The 25138-nt window shown below is 51.1% G+C and overlaps 1 protein-coding gene across 2 annotated transcripts; it reads left to right on the top strand.

Annotated features, from left to right (window-relative positions):
- The first annotated feature begins 522 nt into the window (after positions 1 to 522).
- Positions 523 to 24150, top strand: HAPLN3 (hyaluronan and proteoglycan link protein 3). 2 transcript variants are annotated; one of them, XM_004455224.5, is made up of 6 exons: positions 523 to 642; positions 15979 to 16057; positions 16181 to 16328; positions 20177 to 20545; positions 22602 to 22904; positions 23260 to 24150. In XM_004455224.5, the coding sequence occupies exons 3-6, from the start codon at positions 16214 to 16216 to the stop codon at positions 23544 to 23546; spliced, it is 1074 nt and encodes a 357-aa protein (XP_004455281.1). In that variant the 5' UTR covers positions 523 to 642; positions 15979 to 16057; positions 16181 to 16213; the 3' UTR covers positions 23547 to 24150. The 2 variants fall into 2 exon arrangements, with proteins under 2 accessions (XP_004455281.1, XP_004455280.1); XM_004455223.5 differs by lacking the exon at positions 15979 to 16057.
- The last annotated feature ends 988 nt before the right edge of the window (positions 24151 to 25138 follow it).

The raw sequence follows: 25138 nt of genomic DNA, 5'->3' as shown, positions 1-25138 counted from the left end.
GGGGGTCCAGGAGGACCTGCCCAGCTGCCGTGCCTCCCCTCCCCCAGGCCTCTCCTTCAAGCCACATGGTGGGGTGCAGTGCTGGGAGGAGCGGGAGCCTGGCTGGTGAGTGTGCTGATCATCACACTCGAGGGTACGCGTATGCCAGTGGCTCTCTGGCTTCCAGTGGAAGGAGGGGAAGGCAGAATTTTCACCCCTAATTTGGGGGCCGGGGGAGTCTAGGCCATCTGCTGGAGAGGGGCTCCCATTGGCTTAGTCCCATTCTTTTTGATAAACCAGGGCATTCTGATGGGACCCTCCTCTACAGACTCTCTTCCTTTATCCCGCACTCATCTTCTCCCTCAAGATGTGACAGCCTGACCTCCTGGAAACTTCCTTCCTAGTTCCTCCAGCTGCTCCCTGGGCCAGGCGGGCTGTTCCCTAACCCAACCTGGTGACCGCCCAAGTCCGCGGCACATCCTCACTCGGGGCCCAGCCCTTGGGAGGGAAAGGGGCGTGTGTTCCTTTAAGGGGCCGGCCCGGCGGGCGCGCGGGGGGTTTATCCCGAGTCGCTTCCTTTCTGGCGGTTCCAGATCCCCAAATCCGCCTCCCGCCTGGCACCCGGACAGCCCGCCGCTCCAGCCGTCCAGCAGCCCCTCGGAGGTGCGTGGCCGGGGGCGGCCGGGCTCCCGGGGCCCTCTGCGGCCCGAGTTCTTTCCTCCCGGCTTTGGGGTCTCCAGTGGGGCCCCGCGCGTGGCGGGCAGGGTCGCGGGAAGGGGCAAAGGGCAGCGAGCGGGGCCCCGCGAGGCCCGCGGGGCTGGGCGCTGCTCGCCGGCTGGGGGCGCGCGGGGTGGGCGCAGCGTGGCGGGTGGCCGCGGCTGGGACCGCGAGGAGGCAGATCCCCAGCGACCCGGTGACCTCCGAGGCCACGGCCGGGATCCCGCCCCTTCCCGCCGGGGGCCGCCCGCCTCCTCCCCGTCTCGTCCGGTCGGGGTCCGGCCGCCTCCACCTCGGGGCTCTGCCTGGGGACATCTGCCCATCTGCGCCAAGGACCTCTGGGGGCCCGGCAGGGGTGGAGGGCGCCAAGCGCGGCCGCGGGCTGCCCTGGCCGCCCCGGGACACACGCAGTGCATGTCCTCGGTTCCAGACCCAGGGACAGGGGACCCAGGCAGGGCAGGGAAAGTGGAAGGTAGAGCCCAGGGTGGGAGACGGGCTGGCTCGGGGAGGAACTGAGGTCTCGTGAGCGGCCAGGAAGGAAACGACACAGGGCCCTCGGCCCCAGCCCTGCAGCCAACTCGCCGTGTGGCCACGGGCAGCCTCTGACCCTGTCTCCACCGCGGTGCCCAGCGCTGACCTCTGCAGCAGGGGCGGGGACTGCGGGGCGCCCCGGCCCCTCTCTGGCTGCTGGGGCCAGCGGGCTGGGAATGCTGGTAGGAAACCCCTCTGGCCTCCACTTTCCGGTGGCCGAGGGTTTCAAAGGCCTTGTAAGCCTAATCTAAACAAGGGGCACCGATGTCAAATTCCTCTCCGGGAGCCTGCCGGGCAGTGGAGACCTGGAGGGCAATGCTGCCCTCTGCAGGTGGCGGGGGGACTTGTACTCTGGGGTGGTCCTGGGAGCATGCTGAGTTGTGGGGACACGCGGCGGGGGGAGGGCTGGGTACAGCACCCACCTCCCCTCCAAGTCAGGACTCAGCTTATTGTTCTGGTGTGTGGAGCGGCCCTGAGGCAGAATTTTCTCCAAGTTCCACTTATTTACCGAAGATAAGGCTTTGGGTAATTCACTCACTTCCACAGCTTGGCCTCGGTTTCCCTAACTGCGAGCAGAAGGCAGTGGGGCAGGCGCGCGGGTGCTGTGTCTCAGGCAACGAGAGGAGAGAAGCAGCCAGGGCGTTCGTGTGAGATGTTGCTTTGTAAAGGGTTAAGAGTAGCAGTAAGAGTTAATCTGTTTTTAGCATCTTCACAAAAAACGTTCTCTGGTTGGTATTGTTGTGATCCCCAGTTCACAGATGAGAAGACTAAGGTTCAGAGAGGTTCCAGGACTTTCCCGATGGCTGACGGTTAATGAGTGGGTGGAGTCGGAACCAAATCCAGAAGGGGCCATCTGATTATAGAGCCCGAAATCTTAACTACTGTGTTCTTCTGCCGGACCATGTTGGCTGCTGTTTGTTGGGCGCCTGCTGTGTGTCAGGGGCTGGAAAAAATCCACCTTATGTAGTTCTCACCAAAGCCCTATGTGGGGAGACGCTGGTTGTCCTTGTTTTACAGATGAGGAAATGGAGGCCTAGAGAGGTCGCGTGACTTGCCCAAGGTCATGCAGTGGGATGCAGTCATGCCCATCTCTCGCTCCAGGCCCAGGTCTGGGTGCCCAGGCAAGCACCAGCTGATCTGGGGAGCCACCCACTGCGGAAGCAGCTGGGCTGCATTCTGCCTTGACCTTCCGGCAGGGAGCTCTGTGCCTGAGGGGCAGAGCACGGTGCTTGGGGTGGCCAGGGAGGCAGAGTGGAGGATGCCCCTTGCTCCCTTAGGGGGAGTGGCCAGGGATGGGGCCAGGGCAGGGTGGCTTCTAAGCGATATTTGCCCCTTGCAACTCCTGTGGGCCTCTGCTCTGTGCGTTCGCCCCAGCGTTTGAGGCTGTTCTGGTCCCCAGCCCCTGACCTTTCTCTTTAATCTTCTCTGGCTAGCAGGTGGCAGAGCCAGTATCTGAACTCAGTGAGTGTAACTCGAAGCCTTGGGCGGGCTGCACCCTCCTCACTGAGGGTGGGGAAGGGTGGCCAGCACCCACCTGGGTTGTAGCGCTTGGGCAGAGGGCTGTCTTTTCGGAACTCATTTTGTTTTACTTGGTGACTCTGCACCATCCAAGCTTGCATTACTGTAGGCCTTGCATCTGGCAAAGGGGGACTTTAGTTTCCCGAGACTAAATGATAGGAGAGGGGCCGGAAGCCAGTTTTACAGAAAGTGCTGGAGAGAGGAGTTTTTAGCTTGGAATCAAGCAGCCAGGGTGAGGACATGCATTTGATTTGAGATGCATGAACGAATGCCCTAGAATGCTCCTTTTAGAATGTAAATCAGATTCATGTCACTTCTCTGTTGAAAACTCTCCAGCGTCTCCCCTGCTGAGAATAGAGTCCAAGGCAGTAACTGTATCATGGGCTCTCTGGCTACATTTTCTGCCGCTCTCTCCCTCAGTCTCTGGGCTCCAGCCTCACCGGCCTCCAAGCTATTCCTGCCAAAGAGCTTTCTTTGCATTTGCTGTTCTCTCTCTCTGAAATGCTCTCCCCCTAGGATTTCCAAGGCTCACACTTTCCCTGTACATCCCCTTCTCAGGGAGCTCTTCCCGATCTCCCTGTCTAAAGAAGTAGGCCTTCTCCTGCTTCATCTTCTCCATCATGTGCACCACATGTGTTTTTGTCTGTCTACAATGTAAAGTCTACACAGATTTCTGATTTGTATCCCTAATGCCTAGAACTGTACCCGGCACATGGCAGAAGCAGGATAAGTATTTGCTGAATGAGTAAAGTCCCAGCTCCTTCATTTATTACCCTGGGGAACCCTAGGCAAGCAACTTAGCATTTCTGAGCTTTGGTTTCCTTGTCTGTACAGCGGGCATAATCATTCTGATACTGTGAGGCATACAGGCAGTGACATCCATGAGTGAGTTGACAAATGAAAGGCAGACCTGAAAGGTGACAAATCATTATTGTAGGGGGGGATGGTGGCTGAAAAGAATTCAGTAGTCCTGCCTCTTCCACCTCTTGGCTGTGTGACCTTTGGATAGTTAATTCCTGTCTCTGTGCCTCTGTTCACCTATGGATTAAATGGGGTGAATAAAATTCTCCTTGCTGGCCATGGGGGTCGAGGAGGAAGCCGGATTTAAAATCCTGGCAGAGAATGTGGTGCCCAGGCGTGTGCTTCTGAGCATGTGCTGGCAGGTCTGAGGCTGGGAAAGAGAGGGGTGCCCCTGAGATCCCCTCAGTGTGGCTCCTGACAATGGAGCTGTCTACCTCGGCATGTTTCAGAACTGTGAATTACCTCCTCCATGATTGGTAAAAAGGGGGACGGTGTTGGTATAACATGGAATCACGTTGGTTCAGTGGTGAGTTTTCCCAGCACATTGCTGTTTTGAAGCAACCATAACAAGCTTTCTTACAATTGAAGAGCAAACCTTAGCAATGTAAGATAAATACTGGAAGTCCTGCCAGAGTGCCTTTCTTTAGCATATATTCAGATGTCCCTCCCTATCGAAGCTCTTGCTATTCCCTGTCAAAAATTCAGGAACCAGGGAAGCGGACTTGGTCCAATGGATAGGGCGTCCGTCTACCACATGGGAGGTCCGCAGTTCAAACCCCGGCCTCCTTGACCCGTGTGGAGCTGGCCCATGCGCGGTGCTGATGCACGCAAGGAGTGCCGCGCCACGCAGGGGTGTCCCCCGCGTAGGGGAGCTGCACGCACAGGAGTGAGCCCCGTAAGGAGAGCCGCCCAGAGCGAAAGAAATTTCAGCATGCCCAAGAATGGTGCTGCATACATAGAGAGCTGACACAACAAGATGACGGAACAAAATGAAACCCAGATTCCCATGCCGCTGACAACAACAGAAGTGGACAAAGAAGACACAGCAAATAGACACAGAGAACAGACAACCGGGGCGGGGGCGGGGAAGGGAGAGAAATAAATAAATAAATTAATTAAAAAAATAATAACGACATTCTATTTTTTTAAAAAAATCTTAAAAAAAAAATTCAGGAACCAAATAGGTTTGGATAACCCAGAATCTCTGTTGAGTTCTCCAAATTCTCACCATCCCAACTCAAGGATGCAGTAGATTTGGTGAGTGAGGGACGTCTGTATCACGTTTAGCTGCTTCAGAGCTGCTATACTTTCCATAACATAAAGTTTTCTGATAAAACGAGGAATCACATGAAGAAATTGTAAAGACATTTCCCTTGTGTTAAAAAAAAAGTGATTGCGAGGACTTCCGGGAAGATGGCAGACTAGAAAGACACGGCTCTCTCTCTCTCCCAGAAAAATAGCCAGAGGATAGGCAAAATGGCCTGGACAGAATTCTAGGGTTTAGGATGCTAGGGGAGGGCTGGACACCGCCCAGAAGAGAGAGGGGCAAGGGAAGAGAATCGGGAAGGCAAAACTGAGTTAAGGGCAGCTGCACTTGCCCATGCCCGCCCACACACTAAAGACACTTTTGAATTCTCAGGCTGGAGACAAAGGGGGCGCCAGGCTCCACCTTCCCAGGAAAGGGAGAGGGAGGCCCACAGCTGACTCAGCTTCTGACCCACAGATTTGGTCTGCTGAGTCCCCGGAGGTCTTCTAGGCTGGGGGGGGGGGGGGGGAGCGTCGCACCATTGTTCACCTTGGGACCCTGCTCAAGACCTAAGAGATCCAGGACTAGGGAGACACCTCCCCCCACCCCCCAATCTTCCTTTCTACCAACCAGGACTGGTTGTTGAGATCGCAGAGGGAAGTGGAATCATTTCTTACCCGGGAAAAGGGAGGGGGCTGCCAGCAAAGGTTGGAGAACTGCCCGATAAAGTTTGAATTACAAGGCTCCCAGCCCCCAGGCAGGGTCCTCTATCACATTGAACCTGTCCATCTTGCCCCAAACACTCTGACCAGGCTTTGAGCTGAGAGGACTGTCAAAGAGCGCCATCTGCTGGTGGCCCAAGGACGTGCATGTGAGGAATTGAAAAGTAAATATGTAAGAGAGGCTTTTTCCAGCCTTTCTGCCCAAGGCCCTAGGAAGCAGGTCAGCAACCCATTACTGGATCCAGAGCCCAGTTTTGAGCAACTAAGAGGGGCAACCTAAAGACCCAGAACAGGTTGAACCAAGAATCACAGAACAGCAGTAATACACAGCCCCCTGCCCCTAAATCCCTATGGAAGAGAGAGAAATTGAGCAGCTGGCTAAACTCTAATTAGATGCCTAGACATCAGCCAAAAATTACAAGCCATAGTAAGAAAATGGAAGAAATCACCCAAGAAAAGGAATTTATCAAGCCCCAGAAGATGCAGGATTTGAGACAACTAATCAATGAGATGCACACAAATTTCCAAAATTAAATTAATGAATTGAAAGACAATATGGCTAAAGAGATAAAGTACATCAAGAGGACATTGAGGGGTCACAAAAAAGAATTTGAAAACCTCAACAGAAAAGTAACAGAGCTTGTGGGAATGAAAGACATGATAGGTGAGATTAAAAAAACGTTGGAGGCATACAACAGAAGACTGAAAATGATAAAAGAAGAAATGATACTGAAATCAGAACAGCTGAAATTGAAGAAAAAAGAATGGAAAAAATTGAGAAGGGGCTCAGGAAGTTGAATGATAACATGAAACACAACAGCATACATGTCATGGAAACCCAGAAGGAGAAAAGAAGGGAAAAGGGGCAGAAGGAGTATTTAAGGAAATAATAGCTGAAAGTTTCCCAACTTTCATGAAAAAAATGAACTTACATGTCCAAGAAGTGCAGTGTATTCGAATCAGAATAAATCTGAATAGACCTAGTCTGAGACACATACTACTCAGAATGTAAAACGTCAAAGATAAAGAGAAAATTCTGAGAGCATCAAGGGTAAAGCAAATCATCACATATACAGAATGCCCAGTAAGACTTAGTGCAGATTTCTCATCAGAAACCATGGAGGTAAGAAAACAGTGGTAGTATACAGTTAGGATACTTAATGAGAAAACTGCCAGCCGAGAATTCTTTATTCAGCACACTTGTAATTCCAAAATAAAAGTGAGTTTAAAATATTCACAAACGAACAGAAATTGAGTTTGTAAAAAAGAATCCACTTTTGCAGGAAATATTAAAGGAAACCTTAGAGTCTGAAAGAAAAAGACAAGAGAGAGGGGCTTGGAGGAAAGTGTAGAATTCAAGAATAACAGAAAGGATAGCCAAAAGAGTAAAAAGACAGATGAAAATGTGGTATGAAAATGAAAACCAAAGAAGAAAATGGTGGAAGTAATAATGCATTTATAGAAATAACATTAAATGTGAATGGATTAAACTCCCAATCAAAAGAGAGAATAGATAAAAAAAACATGAGCCATCCATATGCTGCCTACAAGAAACTCACTTTAAACCCAGGGATACAAACCAGCTGAAAGTGAAAGGTTGAAAAAAGGTACTCAATGCAAAAAGTAACCAAAAAAGAGCAGAGCTAGCTATACTAATATTGGACAAAACAGAATGTACATGCAAAAAAATTATAAGAGATACAGAAGGCAGTTATATATTAATAAAAGGATACTCCACCAGGAAGAAAAAACAATCACAAATATCTCTGCATCTAACTAGGTTACTCCAAAAGTTTTGAGGCAAACTCTGGCAAAACTCAAGGGAGAAATAGACATCTCTTAAATAATAGTTGGAGACTTCGACACACCACTCACATCATCACATAGAAAAACTGGACAGAAGATGAATAAGGAAACAGAGAACTTGAACAATCTGATAAATAAGTTAGACCTAATAGACATATATAGAACATTGCACCTAAACTCAGCAGGTTATACATTCTTCTCAAGTGCTCATGGATCTTTCTCCAGGATAGACCACATGTTAGGTCACAATGCAGGTGTCAACAAATATAAAAATATTGAAATTATACAAAGCACCTGCTCGGATCACAGTGGAATGCAACTGGAAATCAATAATAGACAGGAAAGAGGTAAATTCACAAATGTGTGGAGGCTGAACAACACACTCCTAAATAATCAGTGGGTCAAAGAAGAAATTGTAAGTGAAATCAGTAATATTTCGAGGTGGATGAAAACAAGAACACAACTTACCAAAACTTATGGAATACAGTGAAGGCAGTCTTTTTTAAATATAAACTCCTCAACCGAAAAAGAAGAAAGTGCTAAAATCAAAACTCTAACTGAACAACAGGAGAAACTAGGAAAGAACAGCAAGCCACTCCCAAAGCAGAAGGAAAGAAATAATAAAAGCTGATTCTTTGAGAAGATCAATAAAATTGACAACTTCCCTGGCTAGATTGGTAAAGAAGAAAAGAGAGAAGATACAAATAAATAAAATCAGAAATGAAAGGGGGAAGTTACAATTGACCCCACAGAAATAAAAAGGACATAAAAAGATATTATGAGAAATTGTATGCCAACAAACTAGGCAACCTAGATGAAATGGAAAAATTCCTAGAAATGCACAAAGAACCTACACTGACACTGCAAGAAATACAAGAACTTAATAAACCAATCATATTTAAAGAGATTGAGTCATCAAAAATCTCGCAAAGAAGAAAAGTCTGGGACCAGATGGCTTCACAGGTGAATTCTCCCAAGCATTTCAAAAAGAATGAATGCCAATCCTTTTTAAACTCTTCCAAAAAATTGAAGAGGAGGGAAAATTAACCAACACATTTTTATGAAGCCAACATCACCCTACCAAAGCCAGATAAAGACACTACAAGCAAAGAAAATTAGGGCAGCGGACTTGGCCCAGTGGTTAGGGCGTCCATCTACCACATGGGAGGTCTGTGGTTCAAACCCCGGACCTCCTTGACCTGTGTGCAGCTGGCCCATGCGCAGTGCTGATGCACGCAAGGAGTGCCGTGCCACGCAGGGGTGTCCCCCGTGGAGAGTAGCCCCACGCGCAAGGAGTGCGCCCTGTAAGGAGAGCTGCCCAGCGTGAAAGAAAGTGCAGCCTGCCCAGGAATGGCGCCGCACACATGGAGAACTGACCCAACAATATGACGCAACAAAAAGAAACCCAGATTCCCGTACCGCTGACAACAACAGAAGCGGACAAAGAAGACGCAGCAAATAGACACAGAGAACAGACAACCGGAGTCGGGGGGAAGAGGAGAGAAATAAATAAATAAATAAATAAATAAATAAATAAATCTTAAAAAAAAAAAAAAATTACAGACCAGTCTCTCTAATGAACGTAGACACAAAAATTCTAGACAAAATAAATAGAATCCAATAGCATATCAAAAATATTATATACCATGACCAAGTCGGATTTATTCCTGGTATGCAAGGCTGGTTAAAATAAGAAAATCAATTAATGTGATACACCACATTAACCAATTGAAGGAAAAAACCCCACATTATCACCTTGATCTATGCAGAACAGGTATTTGACAAAATCCAGCATTCTTTCTTGATAAAGACACTTCAAAAGATAGGAATAGAAGGAAAATTCCTCAATTTGACAAAAGGTATATTTCCCCATTGTACTCAATGGGGAAAGGTTGAAATCTTTCCCTCTAAGAGAATAAGACAAGGATGCCCCCTCACCATTGTCATACAACATTGTGCTAGAAGTTCTGGCTAGAGCAATTAGACAAGAAAAAAATAAATAAATAAAAGGCACCCAAAGAGGAAAAGAGGAAGTAAAACTCTATTTGTGGATGACATGATCCTATATTTAGAAAATTCTGAAATGTCTACAACAAAGCTACTTGAACTAATAAATGAGTTCAGCAAAGGGCCAGGATACAAGGTCAACACACAAAAATCAGTAATGTTTGTACACTAGTGTTGAACAATCTAAGGAGGCAATAAGGGAAAAATTCCACTTACAATAGCAACAAAAAGACTCAAATACCTAGGAATCAACTTAACCAGAGAAGCACTGGATCTATATGCAGAAAACTACAAAACAATGCTAAAAGAAATCAATGAAGACCTAAACAAATGGAAAGACATTCCATGATCATGTATTGGAAGTCTAAATACCGTGAAGATGTCAATCCTACCCAAACTGATTTATAGATTCTCACTGTAATACCAATCAAAATTCCAACATCCTACTTTACAGAAATAGGAAAGGCAATTACCAAATTCAATTGGAAGGCAGCATGCTCCTGAAAAGTCCCAAACAGAAGAGCGACTTGGGAGGAATTTTCATTGAAACATGTTACAAAGCTACAGTGGTCAAAACAGCATGGTATTGGCATAAAGATAGACACATCAACCAGTGGAATAGACTTGAGAGTCTGGAAATAAGCTCTCATCTCTACAGCCAACTGCTTTTTGACAAGCCTACCATTTTTTTCGACAAATCATGTTAACAGGGCAAAACTGTCTCTTCAACAAATTGTGCTGGGAGAACTGGATATCCATAACCAAGAGAATGAAAGAGGACCCCTATCTCACTCCCTATACAAGAATCCACTCAAAATGGAGCAAAGACCTAAATATGAAAACCAGGACCATAAAACTATTAGAAGAAAATATAGGGAATCATCTTCAAGACCTTATACTAAGTTGTGGTTTCTTGGACCTTACATCCAAAGCACAAGCAACAAAAGGGGAAAACAGATAAATGGGACTTCCTCAAAATGAAATACTTGTGCACCTCAAAGGACTTTGTCAAAAGGGTAAAAAGGCAGCTGACTCAATTGGAAAAAAAAAAAATATATATATATATATATTTTAAAGATTTATTTATTTATTTCTCTCCCCTTCCCCCGCCCTGGTTGTCTGTTCTGTGTCTATTTGCTGCGTCTTCTTTGTCTGCTTCTGTTGTTGTCAGTGGCACAGGAATCTGTGTTTCTTTTTTGTTGCGTCATCTTGTTGTGTCAGCTCTCTGTGTGTGCGGCGCCATTCCTGGGCAGGCTGCACTTTCTTTCGTGCTGGGCGGCTCTCCTTACGGGGTACACTCCTTGTACGTGGGGCTCCCCTACGCGGGGACACCCCTGCATGGCATGGCACTCCTCGCGCGCATCAGCAGTGCGAATGGGCCAGCTGCACATGGGTCAAGGAGGCCCGGGGTTTGAACCACGGACCTCCCGTGTGGTAGACGGATGCCCTAACCACCGGGCCAAGTCCGCTTCCTGTGGAAAAAATATTTGGAAATCACATACCTGATATGGATTTAATATCCATGATATATAAAGAGATGCCACAACTCAACAATGAAGAGACAAATGACCCAAATAAAAAATGGGCAAAAGTCTTGAACAGGCATTTGTCCAAAAAAGCAATACAAATGGCAAAAAAAGACATGAAACATGTTCAACATCACTAGTGATTAGGGAAATGCAAATCAAAACTACAATGAGATATCATTTCACACCTATCAGAATGGTCACTGTTAAAAAGACAGAGAACTTCAAATGTTGAGAGGATGTGGAGAGATAGGAACACTTCGTCACTGTTGGTGGGAATGCAGAATGATATAGCCACTGTGGAGAACTGTAGGCAGTTTCTGAAGAAGTTGACTATAGATTTGCCACATGACTGGCAATACCACTACTGGGTAAATACCCATAAGAACTGAGAGCAGTGACACGAACAGACACCTGCACACCGATGTCCATAGCAGCGTTATTCATGAGGTGTCCTGGTGTCCATCAACTGATGAGTGGATCAACAAACTCTGGTGCGTCCATGTAGTGGAATATCATGAGTTGTAAGAAGAAATGAAGTCGTCAAACATATGGCAACATGGGGGAACCTGGAGGACATTACGTTGAGTGAAGCCAGCCAAACACGAAAGGACAGATACAGTATGATTGTGCTACTGTGAACTAAATATGTTGTGTAAACTCATGGAGCCAATAACTTGAGTATAGGTCACCGGAAAATAGAATAAGATTAGAAAATGAAAAGCTGAGGGATCACTTGTCCAGAATTGGTAAAAAGGATGTGTGTTAATCTTTGGAAATGAATAGAAAAGGTGAAAGCCCAACATAATGCCTGTAACTAGCAGTACTACTATGTGGACTAGCAGTACTACTATGTGGACTAGCAGTACTGCTATGTGGACTAGCAGTACTGCTATGTGGACTAGCAGTACTACTATGTGGGTATGAAAAGAGTTAAAGGGAAAGTTCTAAGGTCATTTATATTACTGCAAGGAAAGCTAAAAACTATAGCATGGAACTGTACAGAATAACAAAACCACATGTGAAATATGAATATGGGTAAAATTGCATATGTAAGATTGTTTTTCTTTGAAATTGAACACATGTATGTTAATACTACAAGATGTTAATATCAGACAAAAAAGGCATTATGCTGAGTGAAAGAAACCAGACACAAAGCACTACATATTGCATGATTCCACTTATATAAAATGTAAATGTAAATCATTTTATAAAGAAAAAAACGATTGAGAAAGTAACTTGGCCCTGGATCAGAGTTTTGATTTTGGTAGATCTGTTCTCTGTTGAACTCAAATGCCCCAAGGGCCTGCATCTCGCAGGAGGAAGCACTTCCTCCAGTGGTGAAGGCTGCAGGGAGCTGATGGATGAGACATGGGACCCCGGGTGCAAAACTCAGTGGAGATTTAACGGGCTGGTGTTTTTAATTAGCATTGCTCTTGTTTTTGTTAGTGCTCTGGTTACAAAATTGCATATGTTTTGAGTGGTCAGCCCCAAGTTTTTTCTCAGGGGTCTAAATATCACTTTGTGCTGGAACTGCCTGTCTCTGCTTATCCTAGGAGAGCCCTTTCTCACTATGCAGGATAAGCTGCTGTGAGAGGCTGAAACATTGCCAGTGGAGGCTGGGGAGCCCTTCCGCTCAGGAGGCTCTGGGACTGAGAGGACTCCCGCTCTGTGTGCCCACCGTGGTTCCCAGCCCCACACCAACCAACTTCTCTGTCCCCATTTCACTCCCCTCCTGGTTCCAAAGTTGAAGCCTCAAAGAAGGGAAAGATATTTCGTGCATACGAAGTCCTGCTCAGTGCCAGGCTCTGGGCTCCACACACGTCATCTCCCTGAATTTGATATAGTGGTTCTGGGCTTTGGAGCTGCAGTGGGTTCAAATCCTGGCTCTGCCACTTCCTAGCTGGATAACCTCGGGTAGTTTACTTAACCTCTCTGTTCCTTGGTTTTCCCGTCTGTAAAAGGGGATAATAATTGGCCCTGCTTCTAGGGTTGTGGTGAGTATTAAATTACATAGTACATACTCATTAAGGTCAGCTATTAATATTTTGATGATGATCATAACTGCCCTGTGTAGAAAGTGGATTTGTTAGGCCAGATGAGGCTAAGCTATGTTCCCAAAGAGATTCAGAATGTGGTGGCTTAAATAGGATAGGAATTGGTTTCTCTCTCTTGGGAAGTGCAGGTGGAAGAGGTGCACGGCTGGTAGGGCAGCTGTGCCGCTCGATGCTTAGCTTCCATCTCTGTGTCCAAGAGGCTACCCTGGGTGCCCCAGTCTTAGCCAGCTGGTTGGGGGAATGGACACCAGGGAAAGGCCTTCCTAATTGTTTTCACTGCACGACTGGGAGGTGGAACACATTATTTCTGCCCATTTCCATTGGCCAGAACTTTATCCTATGGTTTCTCCTAGCTGCAAGGGAGGCTGGAAATAGGACCATTGGCTGAGTGGCCATGCACCTCTTTAGAACTCTGTGACTCTAGGAGAGGAGTAGAACATACTGGTGGTCAACCAGCATCCTGCATGGTGACTACCGTCATCTCCATTCCACCAAGGAGGATGCCTGACTCACACAGCTAATAAGTAGTGGAGGTGGGATTCGGACCTGGACCTTCCTGTTCCCAAGCTTTTGCACCAGGTTGCCTGACTGGGCTTCACCAGCACCTGCAGGAGATTCCTCTTGAACAGGGAGCGAGGCCTCAGAGGGGGCAGTATCCTGGCTGGAAGTGCACAGCACGGCAGGGCAGGCCTGGCCCGTGGACATCTCTGCCAAAGGGTCTGGGAGGACTGGGAGGTCTGCCCTCAGCTTCCTCCCCATCCACTCCTTCCTCTCCAGCAAGAGCTCCTAAGTGTTCTAGAGACAAGAGTGTTTCCTCCACAATCCTGTCACTTACCAGCCAACGCTTCCCCCTCCCTCCCTTCCTTCCCCCTTTCCCTCCTTTCTCTCTCTCCTCCTCTTCCTTTCCCTCCGCTTTCCTCTCTTTTCTACCCTTTCCTTCTCTTTTCTCTCTCTTTTTGGTATTTCTGTCCCTCTGGTTTCTCAGTCATTCATAAAGTCACATACTTGCAATCCTAGCAAAGTGACCATTTTATGTTTTGCTTTGTCCATTTTATTTATTTTTTGTTTTTTTATTTTTTAAGATTTATTTATTTATTTCCCGCTCCCCCATTGTCTGCTCTCTGTGTCCGTTCACTGTGTGTTCCTCTGTGTCTGCTTGTATTCTTGTCAGTGGCTGTGTCACTTTTTGTTGCGTCATCTTGCTGCGTCAGCTCTCCGTGTGTGCGGCACCACTCCTGGGCAGGCTGCACTTTTTTCGCGCTGGGCGGCTCTCCTTGCGGGGCACACTCCTTGCGCGTGGGGCTTCCCTACGCGGGGCACACCCCTGTGTGGCAGGGCACTCCTCGTGTGCATCGGCACTGCACGTGGGCCAGCTCATCACACGGGTCAGGAGGCCCTGTGTTTGAACCCTGGACCTCCCATGTGGTAGGCGGACGCTCTATCAGTTGAGCCAAACCCGATTCCCGGTTTTGTCCATTTTAAATTGCTCCCTAAGCATTTCCACCTGGCTACATGATAATCCTCGTTAGAGCCAGCAGAGGGGGCCCAACCGGGGTCTGGGCGTGCGTGGAGGGGACATGGAGAACACCTGCCTGCTGGCCCCTCCCTCTACACGCCCGCCCTCCGGGCTGGGGAAAGCTGTCGGCCCTTCACCTGGTCAGCTCCCACATCTTCAGTCTAGTTTTGACCTTCCCTTTCTGTTCCCCATCTTTGTACTTGTCACTCAGCATCGTGACTGTCTACCTATGGCTCTGCCCCCTTCCTGGACTGAGCTCCCCCAAGGAATACCCGGTTTTTTAATCTTTGAGAGCGCTCGGTGGGTGGTGGGTGAGCAGGCCGGGATGTGGGTGAGCTGAGTGAGGCACTTGCTTCAGGGGCAAAATTGAGGGGGGTGCCGAAAACTCAGGAACCCAGATGTAATACTTTGATGTAGTATTTTAAAAAGTCACATCAGCAAACTACAACCCACAGGCTGGCCGCTGTTTTAATTCTGTGTCTGCCAGACCTGGAGCTGCCCTGCAGAAGTGCTGTCACGTGGTGTTTTTCAATTACTCCTATTTTTTAAAACAAATCAATTTTATTGATACATATTAATAAAGCATACAATTCATCCAAAGTGTACAATCAATGGTATTTGGTATAATCACATAGTTGTGTGTTCATCACTTCAATAATTATTAGAGCATTTTTATTATTTCAATAATAATAATAATAAAAACCAGACAAACAAGAAAATTCCTTACCTCTCAATCTCTCTGTTTTCCCTTCTGTACATAGCTGCTATTTCTGGCTATTCTTGCAAAATTATTTGTTAATTAAGCAGTTTCATTGAGATATAGTCACATACCATATGATCTATTCAGAGTGTATAATCAGTGGCTTTTAGTATAATTGCCATGTTGTACATTCATCAGCTCAAAAATTTTAGAACAATTTTGTTACTCCAAAAACAAAGGACTCCACACCCCTTAGCATTCCTTCCCCAGCCCTACATAACACTAGTCTTATTTCGTCTTTTTAAATTGATTTATATTTACATTTTATATAAAAGGAATCATACAGTATTTTTTGACCTTGACCCAGCGTAAAAAATATAAATTTCACATTGTGACTCCCCCATCCCAGATATTTCTGGACTGTGACAAAAGTTTCACAATGCAGGACTCACCTTTACTATATGCAATGCACCTGATATTATTTAGTCCAGTTTAGTTTATTTGGGTTCATTAAACAAACCTGTTCACAACCTTCCGAATTCAAACTTTCTGTTTGGAAAATGTTGGTCCAGCCGTGTCATTCTGCTTAATTTTCTCCCTGATATATATATATTTTTTTGAGGTACCGGAGCCAGGGATTGAACCCAGGACCTCACACGTGGGAAGCCAGCGCTCGACCACTGAGCTACATTGGCGACCCTGAGTTGAGTTTTTTGTTAGTTTCCTTGTTTTGTTTTTAGGTGGCACTGGGGACCGGACCTGGGACCTCCCATGTGGGAAGCGGGTGCTCAACTGCTCTAGCCCCATCTGCTTCCCCCTGATCTTTTTGCCCCTTATTCATTCCTTTTTTAGAATCTGTGTGCTTGCTCGTTCCCCAGCTCATCTAACTTGTTGCTGCTGCCTTCTTGGCTCCAAGAACCGTGCCTAGCAGGTAGTGGGCGCTCTGTAAATGTTTATTGAGCGAATGAATGGGGGTGGGAACGGAGGGTCCCTGCCCCCTGCCTCCCCCATCCCAGCAGCCTCTCTGATGGGCTTGTTTTCTTCCTCTCCCCAGCCTGGCCCCGGCCCCGGCGGCCGTGGAGTCGCCATGAGCCCCCTGCTCCTGTTCCTGCTGCTCCCGCTGCGCTGCGTGTCGGGGCTGCCCTTCTACAACAGCTTCTACTACTCCAATGGCCGGCACCCGGGCCACGGCCGCGCAGAAGGTGGGTGGCCCTCTCGGTCTGGCTCTTTGCTCCCTGGGTAACCACGGCTTCCCTGGGCCCCTGCTGTCATTGCAGGTTCCGGGTTGGCGGGGGGCAGGCGTGGCATCGGCACCCCCCCCTTCCCACCTGGGTCCTTGCGGTGGACCAGCCTGGCCTCTAAGATGGGAGGAAGAGGCGACTCAGTTTCTCCGTGTTTGCCAGCCCCCCAGACCTAGTCGAACTCAATTAAGGACCATCACTTGGTCTTTTTACACTTCCCCCAAAGTTTGGACAAGTAGTCAAGATTTAAATGTGATCTCCCTTGGTCTCCCCAGTGGGAAGGCGGTTTGGGTTGCATAGACACGAGTTTGCATCTTAATTCTGTCACTTCCTACTGCCTGGCCTTGGGGAAGGGACATTTTGTTTAGCAGTTCTCGCACACATGCTAGGCATCAGGCACACTTCTAGACGCCTTGTCTCATAGAATCTTCACAAAAACCCTGAAAGAGGCATAAAAGTATGCCATAACTAGTGCAGCGTGTGTCCTGGCCAGGCAGAACGGACCCTGGCTGCCCTCCCAGCTTCAAAGCTAGATTCGATTGCTATTCCCATCTTATAGGTGAGGAAACTGAGGCTCCGAGTACTGAGCAGTTGCCTAGGTCACACGTGCTGAGACGTGTTTGTGGAAGGAATGAGAGGGTGACTTCTGGCCATGAGTTGCTCACAGCTTCTTTCAGGGCCCAGGCATGAGCCCAGGGTTCTGGCTCGGTGGCTCTTGCCTTTCTCCCCCTTTGATTAATGACTGAGCCTGCAGGGAGCATCCCACCTTTTCCCCAGAATTTACTAACAGGCACCACTGTAATGGGATTCAAGGGAATTTGAAATCTTGAATCTCCTTCCCTTACTCCTACCACCTACCAGCCCAGCTCTTCGTTTCCCTCTTGCCCTTAGGTCCCTGAAATGTTTGCAAACAGAAGCACGTATATCCCCCCACCAGGTGAACCCCTGCTAACTTTCTAGGTACATGCTTCCAGCCTTGCCTAGGTGATTAAGAATATCGTCTTTAACAAAAGTTAGCCCTTCCCATCCCTGTGGTTTTGTAACCTCCCTCATCACTTTGTACATTGCGCGCCTTTTTCCAGGTCACTGATGAATGCACATCAGCCGGGTTACTGTGTGTTGCGTATGGCCGCGTAGTATTTTGTCATTTGGGCGTGCTGTGGTTTAGCTAAACATCATTTTATTCAGGTCAGACGCTTCAAGCACAACTTAACCGAAGAGAGTTGGGAAAACAAAGGAAACTCCCCTACATGATGGGCTTGGCTGCCATCCGCTGGATTTTTCCCGTGTGGCAGGTGTTCAGCCTTATTTTATTCGACCTCCCCGCAGGTGCTGTAGGGACTAATTTCCAGGCCTCCTCACTCAGGCTCCGCCTCCCTTGATTGCACAGTTGTGAACGGTGGAGCCCCGATTCAGAGCCCGATGGCCTGCCGGGTCTCAAACCTCTGAGCCGGACCGCGTCTCCGTCTCTGAGCAGGCTGCGCCCGCTGGATGCTTACAGACCCACCCCCGACACTTCTGATTCGGTGGGTCTGGACCAAGGCCCAAGGACGTGCATTTCCAGCAAGTTCCCAGCACCGCTACGATCCCAGAGCGCCACCGATGGGGGCAGTTCTGGAGCCAGAAGCCTGAGTTGCGGTGTCGGCAGGCCGCCCTCCCCCTACAGGCTCGGGGGTGCCGGTTCCACGCCTTTCTTCCAGCTTCTGGCGCTGCCGCCCTCCGTGGCTGTCCTTGGCATGTGGACGCGTCCCTCCAGCCTTGGCCTCGTTGCCACCTGGAGTGACCCCTGTCTGCCCGTCTCCGCGTCTCTTCTCCTCTCCGTGCTCATCCAGTAGGACCTTGTCATAGCTTGATGACCTCTGCAAAGACCTTGTTTCCAAAGAAGGGCCTAGTCACAGCGACCGGGCTTAGGGATTGAAGGTGTCTTGTTGGGGGAAGCAGTTCAGCCCGGGACCCGTGTCAATGCTGCTGCTGGTCCTGGGGCCACCCCCTGAGAGCCACCTCACTAGGGTTCGGGGACAGTGAGGGTAGCTTTTCTAGGGAGCCACCCTGCCTGTCTCCTGGCTTAGTCCCCTGCGCTGCCACCTCCCCTCCTCGCGTGCTTCAAGCATTTCTCGAAGTCCAGATGCAAGAGAATGCAGGGGCGAGGCCTACCGGGGGTCCCAAGTTAAAGGGGCTTCAGCCTTGGCTCATGAACCTGGCTCCTCGGTGCCTGCTCTTTACCCCTGAGCCCTTAGCGCAGCCGCCTCTAGAAATTCCGGCTGGATCTTGCCAGCATCACTAGGAGTTTGGGAAGAGTCTTGGTGAACAACGGAGCAGGGATGAAGGGGAGGCTGGGCTGCTCCCCTGTCCCGGGGGCTGGGGAAGGAGCCCGGGGGAGCCGCGCCACGGCTGCTGGGTGCAGCCTCCTACCTTGCGTGGAGATGCTCTTGGAGCGCCACAGCAGTTAGCTTCTCTGTCCTTTTTTTGGTTAATTTTTAATCGAGGTAAAAGTCACGGAACATGGCATTTATCACTTTAAAGTGTAGAATTCAGTGGCATTTCAGACATTGATACTGGGCAACCACCTCTTCTCTCTACTTCCAACACATTTTCATCACCCCAGAAGGAAACTCCACACCCGTTGGCAGTCACTCACTCTTTCCCTCTTCCGCAGGCTCCTGGCAACACCAGCTGCTTTCTGTCTCTCTAGATTTACCTATTCTGGATGTTTCATGTAAATGGAATAGTGCAGTGTGTGGTCTTTTGTGCCTGGCTTCTTTCACTCACCGTGACGTCTTCAAGGTTCATCCGTGTTGTAGCAGGAATCACAACTTTGCTCCTTTTTATGACCGAATAATATTCCATTATATGACTATACCACATTTTTTTATTTTTATTTTTTTATTTTTTATTTTATTTTTTTACCACATTTTTTTAATTCACTCATCTGTTGCTGGTATTGGGCTTGTTTCCAGCCTTTGGGCTATTCTGAATGGTGCCACTGTGAGTTTCATGTAGAAGTGTTGGCTTGAGTACCTTTTCCCACTTCTTTAGGGTCTATACCCAGGAGTGGACTTGCTGGGTCATGTGGTCATTCTATGTTTAACTTTTGGAGGTACCTCCCAACCATCAGTTAGCTTTTGATGCATAAAACACCCCAAAACTTGCTGGCTTAAGACAACAGCCCTTTATTTGGCTCACAGTTCTGTGGGGCGGCTTTGGCCTGGCCTCACAGACCATTTCTTCTGGTCTTGGCTCTGCTCACTCACACGCAGCAGCCCCTGGGCAGGCTGGCTGGGGTGGCGCTGGGTGGCCTCTGCTCCACGGCTCTCGCCCTGCAGCAGCAGGGTCTGTGCTCATGGCAGCTGGTGCAGTTCCAAGAGAACGCTTGAAGCCACCAGGCCTCCCGAGCCCAGGCTCAGGACAGTCATTTGGTCAAAGGAAGTCACAAGTGGGAGAGAGTGTAAACTACAACATAAACTATAATCCATGCGGTGTAGCCGTGCTCCAGAATGTATTCATCAATTGCCATGAATGTACCACACTGAAAAAAAAATACGCATTCTTCAGCTTTCTTGTGTGTGTGTGTGTATATATATATAAATTTTTTTCTTTACCTTAAAAAAAAAAAGGGCGTCACAAGGCCAGCCCAGATTCGAGGTTGGGGGGGGGACCCGCAGTCCCTGCAGGTGGAGGGAGAGGGGCAGCTGCGGCCAGTTTTGCAATCGGCCACACCTAAGCCTGGAGGGCTGGGAGGGGAGGGGGCCGTCCTCGCAGGGCACCTGTGAGCCAGGGCCTGTCCCCATCTGCACCTGTCTCTCCCCCAGGCCTCTTCAATGGCGCGAAGCTGGTGGTGCAGACGCCCGAGGAGACCCTGTTCACCCACCGCGGGGCCAACGCCACCCTGCCCTGCCGCTACCACTACGAGCCGGCCCTGGCGGCCCCGAGGCCCGTGCGCATCAAGTGGTGGAAGCTGGCGGAGAACGGGGCCCCGGAGCAGGACGTGCTGGTGGCCATCGGGCTGAGGCACCGCTCCTTCGGGGACTACCGCGGCCGAGTGCACCTGCGGCAGGATGAGGCGCGCGAGGCGTCCCTGGAGATCCGGGACCTGCGGCTGGAGGACTCTGGGCGCTACCGCTGCGAGGTCATCGACGGGCTGGAGGATGAGAGCGGCCTGGTGGAGCTGGAGCTGCGGGGTGAGACGCGACCGGGGCTGCTGGTGCTGAGACCTGGGGGAGGGGGCAGAGGGCTCTGGGGAGGCATCCAGAGCATTCGATAGACACTTCGACCCATTTCATCCTCAGAACAACCCCATGAGGAAGCTACTGTTGTCACCACCCCCATTTCACAGAGGCACAGAGAAGTGAAGGGACTGGCCTAAGGTCACACAGCTCTTCCATGGCAAGCAGGGGTTTGAACCCAGGCAGTCTGGCTCCAGAATCCTCTGCATTCTACTCCTCCTCCCTCACCCCCAGGCAGAGAAGTGACACAGCTAATTAGAAACGGAGCTGAGATGAAAGCAGAGTGTTCAGGCAGCGTGAGTGAACTAGGCAGGCCTTTCTGGTCAGGCCAGCCGAAGATGCTATTTTCGTGTGAAATCGCTGGACTTTTTTGGTAAAGAGCCTATTAAAAAAACAAAAACTAACCATCTGTGGGCTCCAGTTTGAGACCTCCAAGTTACTTCTAGGCCTCTAGGATGGGCTGTGTGTCCTCAGATGTCCCCTACCTGTTAGAGGAGTAGCTCGAGGGATGGTCCAGCCACAGCCTCTGGAGCCAGATGACCTGGCCTCGAACCCCAGCCCAGCCCAGCCACGCGGGGCCGTGACCCTGCCCTGCCGTGGGCAAATGGCTCACCCGCTCTCGTGTGTAAAATGGGGAATGGTGGCAGTCTTGCCTTTACCTCCCTCGGCATGTGAGGACAGCGTGTGTCAAGTGCTCAGCTCAATAAATGGCAGAGCAGGACACTTCCCATGTCTGCCTCCCAGAGGGGCCACGAGCCTCCTCCTCGCGGTTGGGGATGGTGGCAGGGGGTGACGGGAAGGAGCCCGCGAGTCATTTGTCTGGGGACAGCAGGGGCAGGCTAGAGAAACGGGGAGGCCTCGCCCCATTCCTGGGGCTCTAAGTAAGTCTCCCACGTGCATGTTGTAGCTGATTGACAGGGGCCTCTGCCCTGCCCCCTGGCTGCGCCCACGTGCCTGGCTTCCTGCCCCGGGTGAGCCTGGGAGAAGAGTCCAAGGACCCCGAGCACTGCTTTGAGCAGGCCTCTAGGGCGCTCCCACTCCTTCAGGCTCCGTCTGGCCTGGTAGGGGCTGCATCTCAGGCATTTAAAAGCCTTTCTGTTGTAGCAAAATACCAACCGAGAACCGTGAGTTTTGAGTACTGCCTGCCCCAGGACCTGCCTCACCTCGGCCCTATTTTTTAAGATGTTTTTTATTTATTTATCTCCCCTTCCCCCCCATCCCCCCAGTTGTCTGCTTTCTGTGTCCATTTGCTGTATGTTCTTCTTTGTCCGCTTGCATTCTTGTCAGCGGCACCAGGAATGGGGATCTGCATCTCTTTTTGTTGCATCATCTTGTTGTGTCAGCTCTCATGTGTGTGGCGCCATTCCTGGGCAGGCTGCATGCACTTTTTCACGCTGGGCAACTCTCCTCGCAGGGCGCACTCCTTGCGCGTGGGGCTCCCCTACGCGGGGGACACCCCTGCGTGGCACAGCACTCTTTGTATGCATCAGCACTGCGCATGGCCAGCTCCACACGGGTCAAGGAGGCCCGGGGTTTGAACCCTGGACCTCCCATGTGGTAGGTGGTTGCTCTATTGGTTGAGTCAAACCCGCTTCCCTCGGCCCTTTCTTTAAGGGCCCTTGCCACCCTCGCGGTCTCTTCCCACAGCTCCGGGAGCCTCTCCTTCTCCTTGGGAGGTTTCTTCAGGGCTGCAGCACACCCGCTGGGGTTCTTGCAGTGGCCTGGGAACTCTGTAGTTGGGACCTTACTAACTGGGTTCATTCATCTCTTAAACGGCTTATCAGTATTTTCTGAGTACTGCTCCATGCCGGCCTACTTCCCGAGGGAGGTATAAAGCAGATAAAGGCTCTGCCCTTGGGTCGGGGGTATTTCGGCAATGGGCAGGAGATGGCAGGTTTCGCTACCCTTCTCCGGGGACAGCTCCACCCCAGTGGAGGCCGGAGGGAGCTGGGGTCTCCCGCCGGCTCCGCCCCCACCCACCCCTCCAAGCTCCCCTTTCCTCTTTCCCCAGGTGTGGTCTTCCCCTACCAGCCCCCCCAGGGGCGCTACCGGCTCAACTTCCTCGAGGCCCAGAGGGCCTGCGAGGAGCAGGATGCCGCGGTGGCCTCCTTCGAGCAGCTCTTCCGGGCCTGGGAGGAGGGCCTGGACTGGTGCAACGCCGGCTGGCTGCAGGACGCCTCGGTGCAGTACCCCATCACGCGGCCCCGGCAGCCCTGCGGGGGCCTGGGGCTGGCGCCCGGCGTGCGCAGCTACGGCCCGCGCCACCGCCGCCTGCACCGCTACGACGTCTTCTGCTTCGCCACCGCCCTGAGGGGTGAGTGGAGACCGGGGGCGGGTTTGGTGGTGGTCTGGGAGCCTCAGGCCCCTGCCTCCTGGGACCTCCGATGCAGGTGCTTAGTAAATGAGTGGGGGAGACGTGGCTCATGGTGGGTGCCCCCCCCATGGTGAAGTAGGAGTACAGCCATGACCTCAGACAGGTGGGGAGCAGCTGTCAGAGGGGGCAGAGGGCTGGGACGGTAGCCCCCCGAATGCCTCCCGCAGGGCTGCAGCACGTGGCTCCCTGAGCTCCATGTCGTCAGGCCTCCGGGGGCCACCGGGAGCCACCTGGCCGGGCTGGTGTGGCTGCAGGCCCCGCTGCCCGGCACTCCCCCCTGCGTCTCCCCCCCCAGGGCGGGTGTACTACCTGGAGCACCCCGAGAAGCTGACCCTGTCGGAGGCCAAGCAGGCCTGTGAGGAGGACGGCGCCCAGGTGGCCAAGGTGGGCCAGCTCTTTGCGGCCTGGAAGTTCCGTGGCCTGGACCGCTGCGACGCTGGCTGGCTGGCAGACGGCAGCGCCCGCTACCCCGTGGCTCAGCCCCGGCCCAACTGCGGAGCCCTGGAGGCCGGCGTCCGGAGCTTCGGGTTCCCAGACCCGCACAGCCGCAGGTACGGGGTCTACTGCTACCGCCAGCGCTAGCACCCCGGCAGCCGGCGCCGGCCCCTCCCCTGCGCCCCCCGGGCTGCGTATTTATTGAGTGCTTCGTTTTCCCTGGGGGCTTGGGGCCAGTGTAGTAGTATTTTTATACTTCTCAACTTGAACTTTTAAAAAATGATCACTGTTCATGGTAAATCCAACAGAATCCAAATCTTCCCTTTGCTTGGCCAGACACCCCCGAGGCTCTTTCTACCCAGGAACCCTCCGCCCCCTCCTCTGGAGGCTAGAGCTCTGGGGACTTTTAGAGGGGCTCCACCCCCACGGAGTCTGGCCCCTCTCCCGAGAGGGCGGTGGCCTGCCCACGGTGCCCCCAGGAGTCTGGGCAGATCCAGACCTCGACCTTGCCCCCCACCCCCCACCAACGCATGCCTGCAGCATTCTCCGCCTCAGCCTGGGGGCGGGAGAGGACTTCCTGGTCCTAGTTGCCTTTTGAAATCCAAGGGAAGGAGAAAGCCCCCTCCCCATTCTCCCTTCTCTTGGTTCCGAAGACTGTTTTGTTCTCACTCGTCCCCATTTGGGGAGCGGCCCTCAGGTGTATGTGCTTTCTACGATAATAAATGGTGCTGTGACTCCTTTTTCCACTCCAGCCCTCCCCTGCCTCTGGCTCTCCACCTGGTTTGGGTTCCCGGCCTGGCCCTGCTGTCTGGAAGGCTGGGTGGGGGGTGGGCGGGGCATGCTGCATCCTCCAGGGCACGCCCTACCTTGAGTGCTGGCAGGTGGGGGCTGCGCTACTCTTGTCCCCAGCCCCTGGCTGTGTGTCTGGGTGGGGGTCCCACAAAAGAGGGGGAGGTGTTTCTTCACAGCCGTGACCTCCAAAGGTCTCGGAGGCCAGCGAACTTGGGGACCAGCCCTCGGTGGGCCTCACCTTCTGCATTTCCCCTGCCCCCCCCCTTAGGAAACCAGATTGGCTGCCCCCACCCAAGCACACCTCTGCCACCCACCAATCAACCAGTGCATCAATTTTCCCATAACTCAGTGCTTCCCAAAGTGTGGGCCCAGTATCACCGGGGCACTTTGTTAGAAATGCAAAATCTCTGGGTCCATCCCAGACCTGCTGGAAACTACCAGAAACTGAGTCAGAAACTCTGGGGGGTGGAGCCCGGCACTCAGGTACCACAAACCCTCCAGGTGATGCAGAGGCGGCTCAAGTTTATTGAGCCCCTACTGTGTGACCACCCACTCTTTCTGGGTTGTAGGTAATGTGGGCCTACCTATACATCACCTGAAAATACTCGCCTATACACACGTGCACGGCTGAAAAGATACCATCAGGCGCCCACTCACCCCTGCATGCACTTACCAACACACAAACCCGAAGACTCAGGCTGCCCCCCCCCCCACCTTGATCAGGCAGAGCTGGTGGAGGAAGCCTGCCACCTGGTGGGCTCATTCCCTAGCTCAAGGTTTGTCAGAGAAGCCATAAACCACTGAAACAGTTTTCGTTGCTATCCTACAGCTGCTTGAGGGCAGGCTGCCAGGCTGGCCTCTTTAGCAGCCATCATTAGTGCACCCCAAAAGTACGTTAGCAAGATTCACTGTTCCCAGCCTGCCTGCAGCTTCACACGCACATGTGT

Source organism: Dasypus novemcinctus, chromosome 3, assembly GCF_030445035.2.
Source record: "Dasypus novemcinctus isolate mDasNov1 chromosome 3, mDasNov1.1.hap2, whole genome shotgun sequence".
NCBI lineage: Eukaryota > Metazoa > Chordata > Mammalia > Cingulata > Dasypodidae > Dasypus > Dasypus novemcinctus.
Note: the sequence above shows the minus strand (reverse complement) of the source record. Positions and strands in the feature narration are given on the sequence as shown.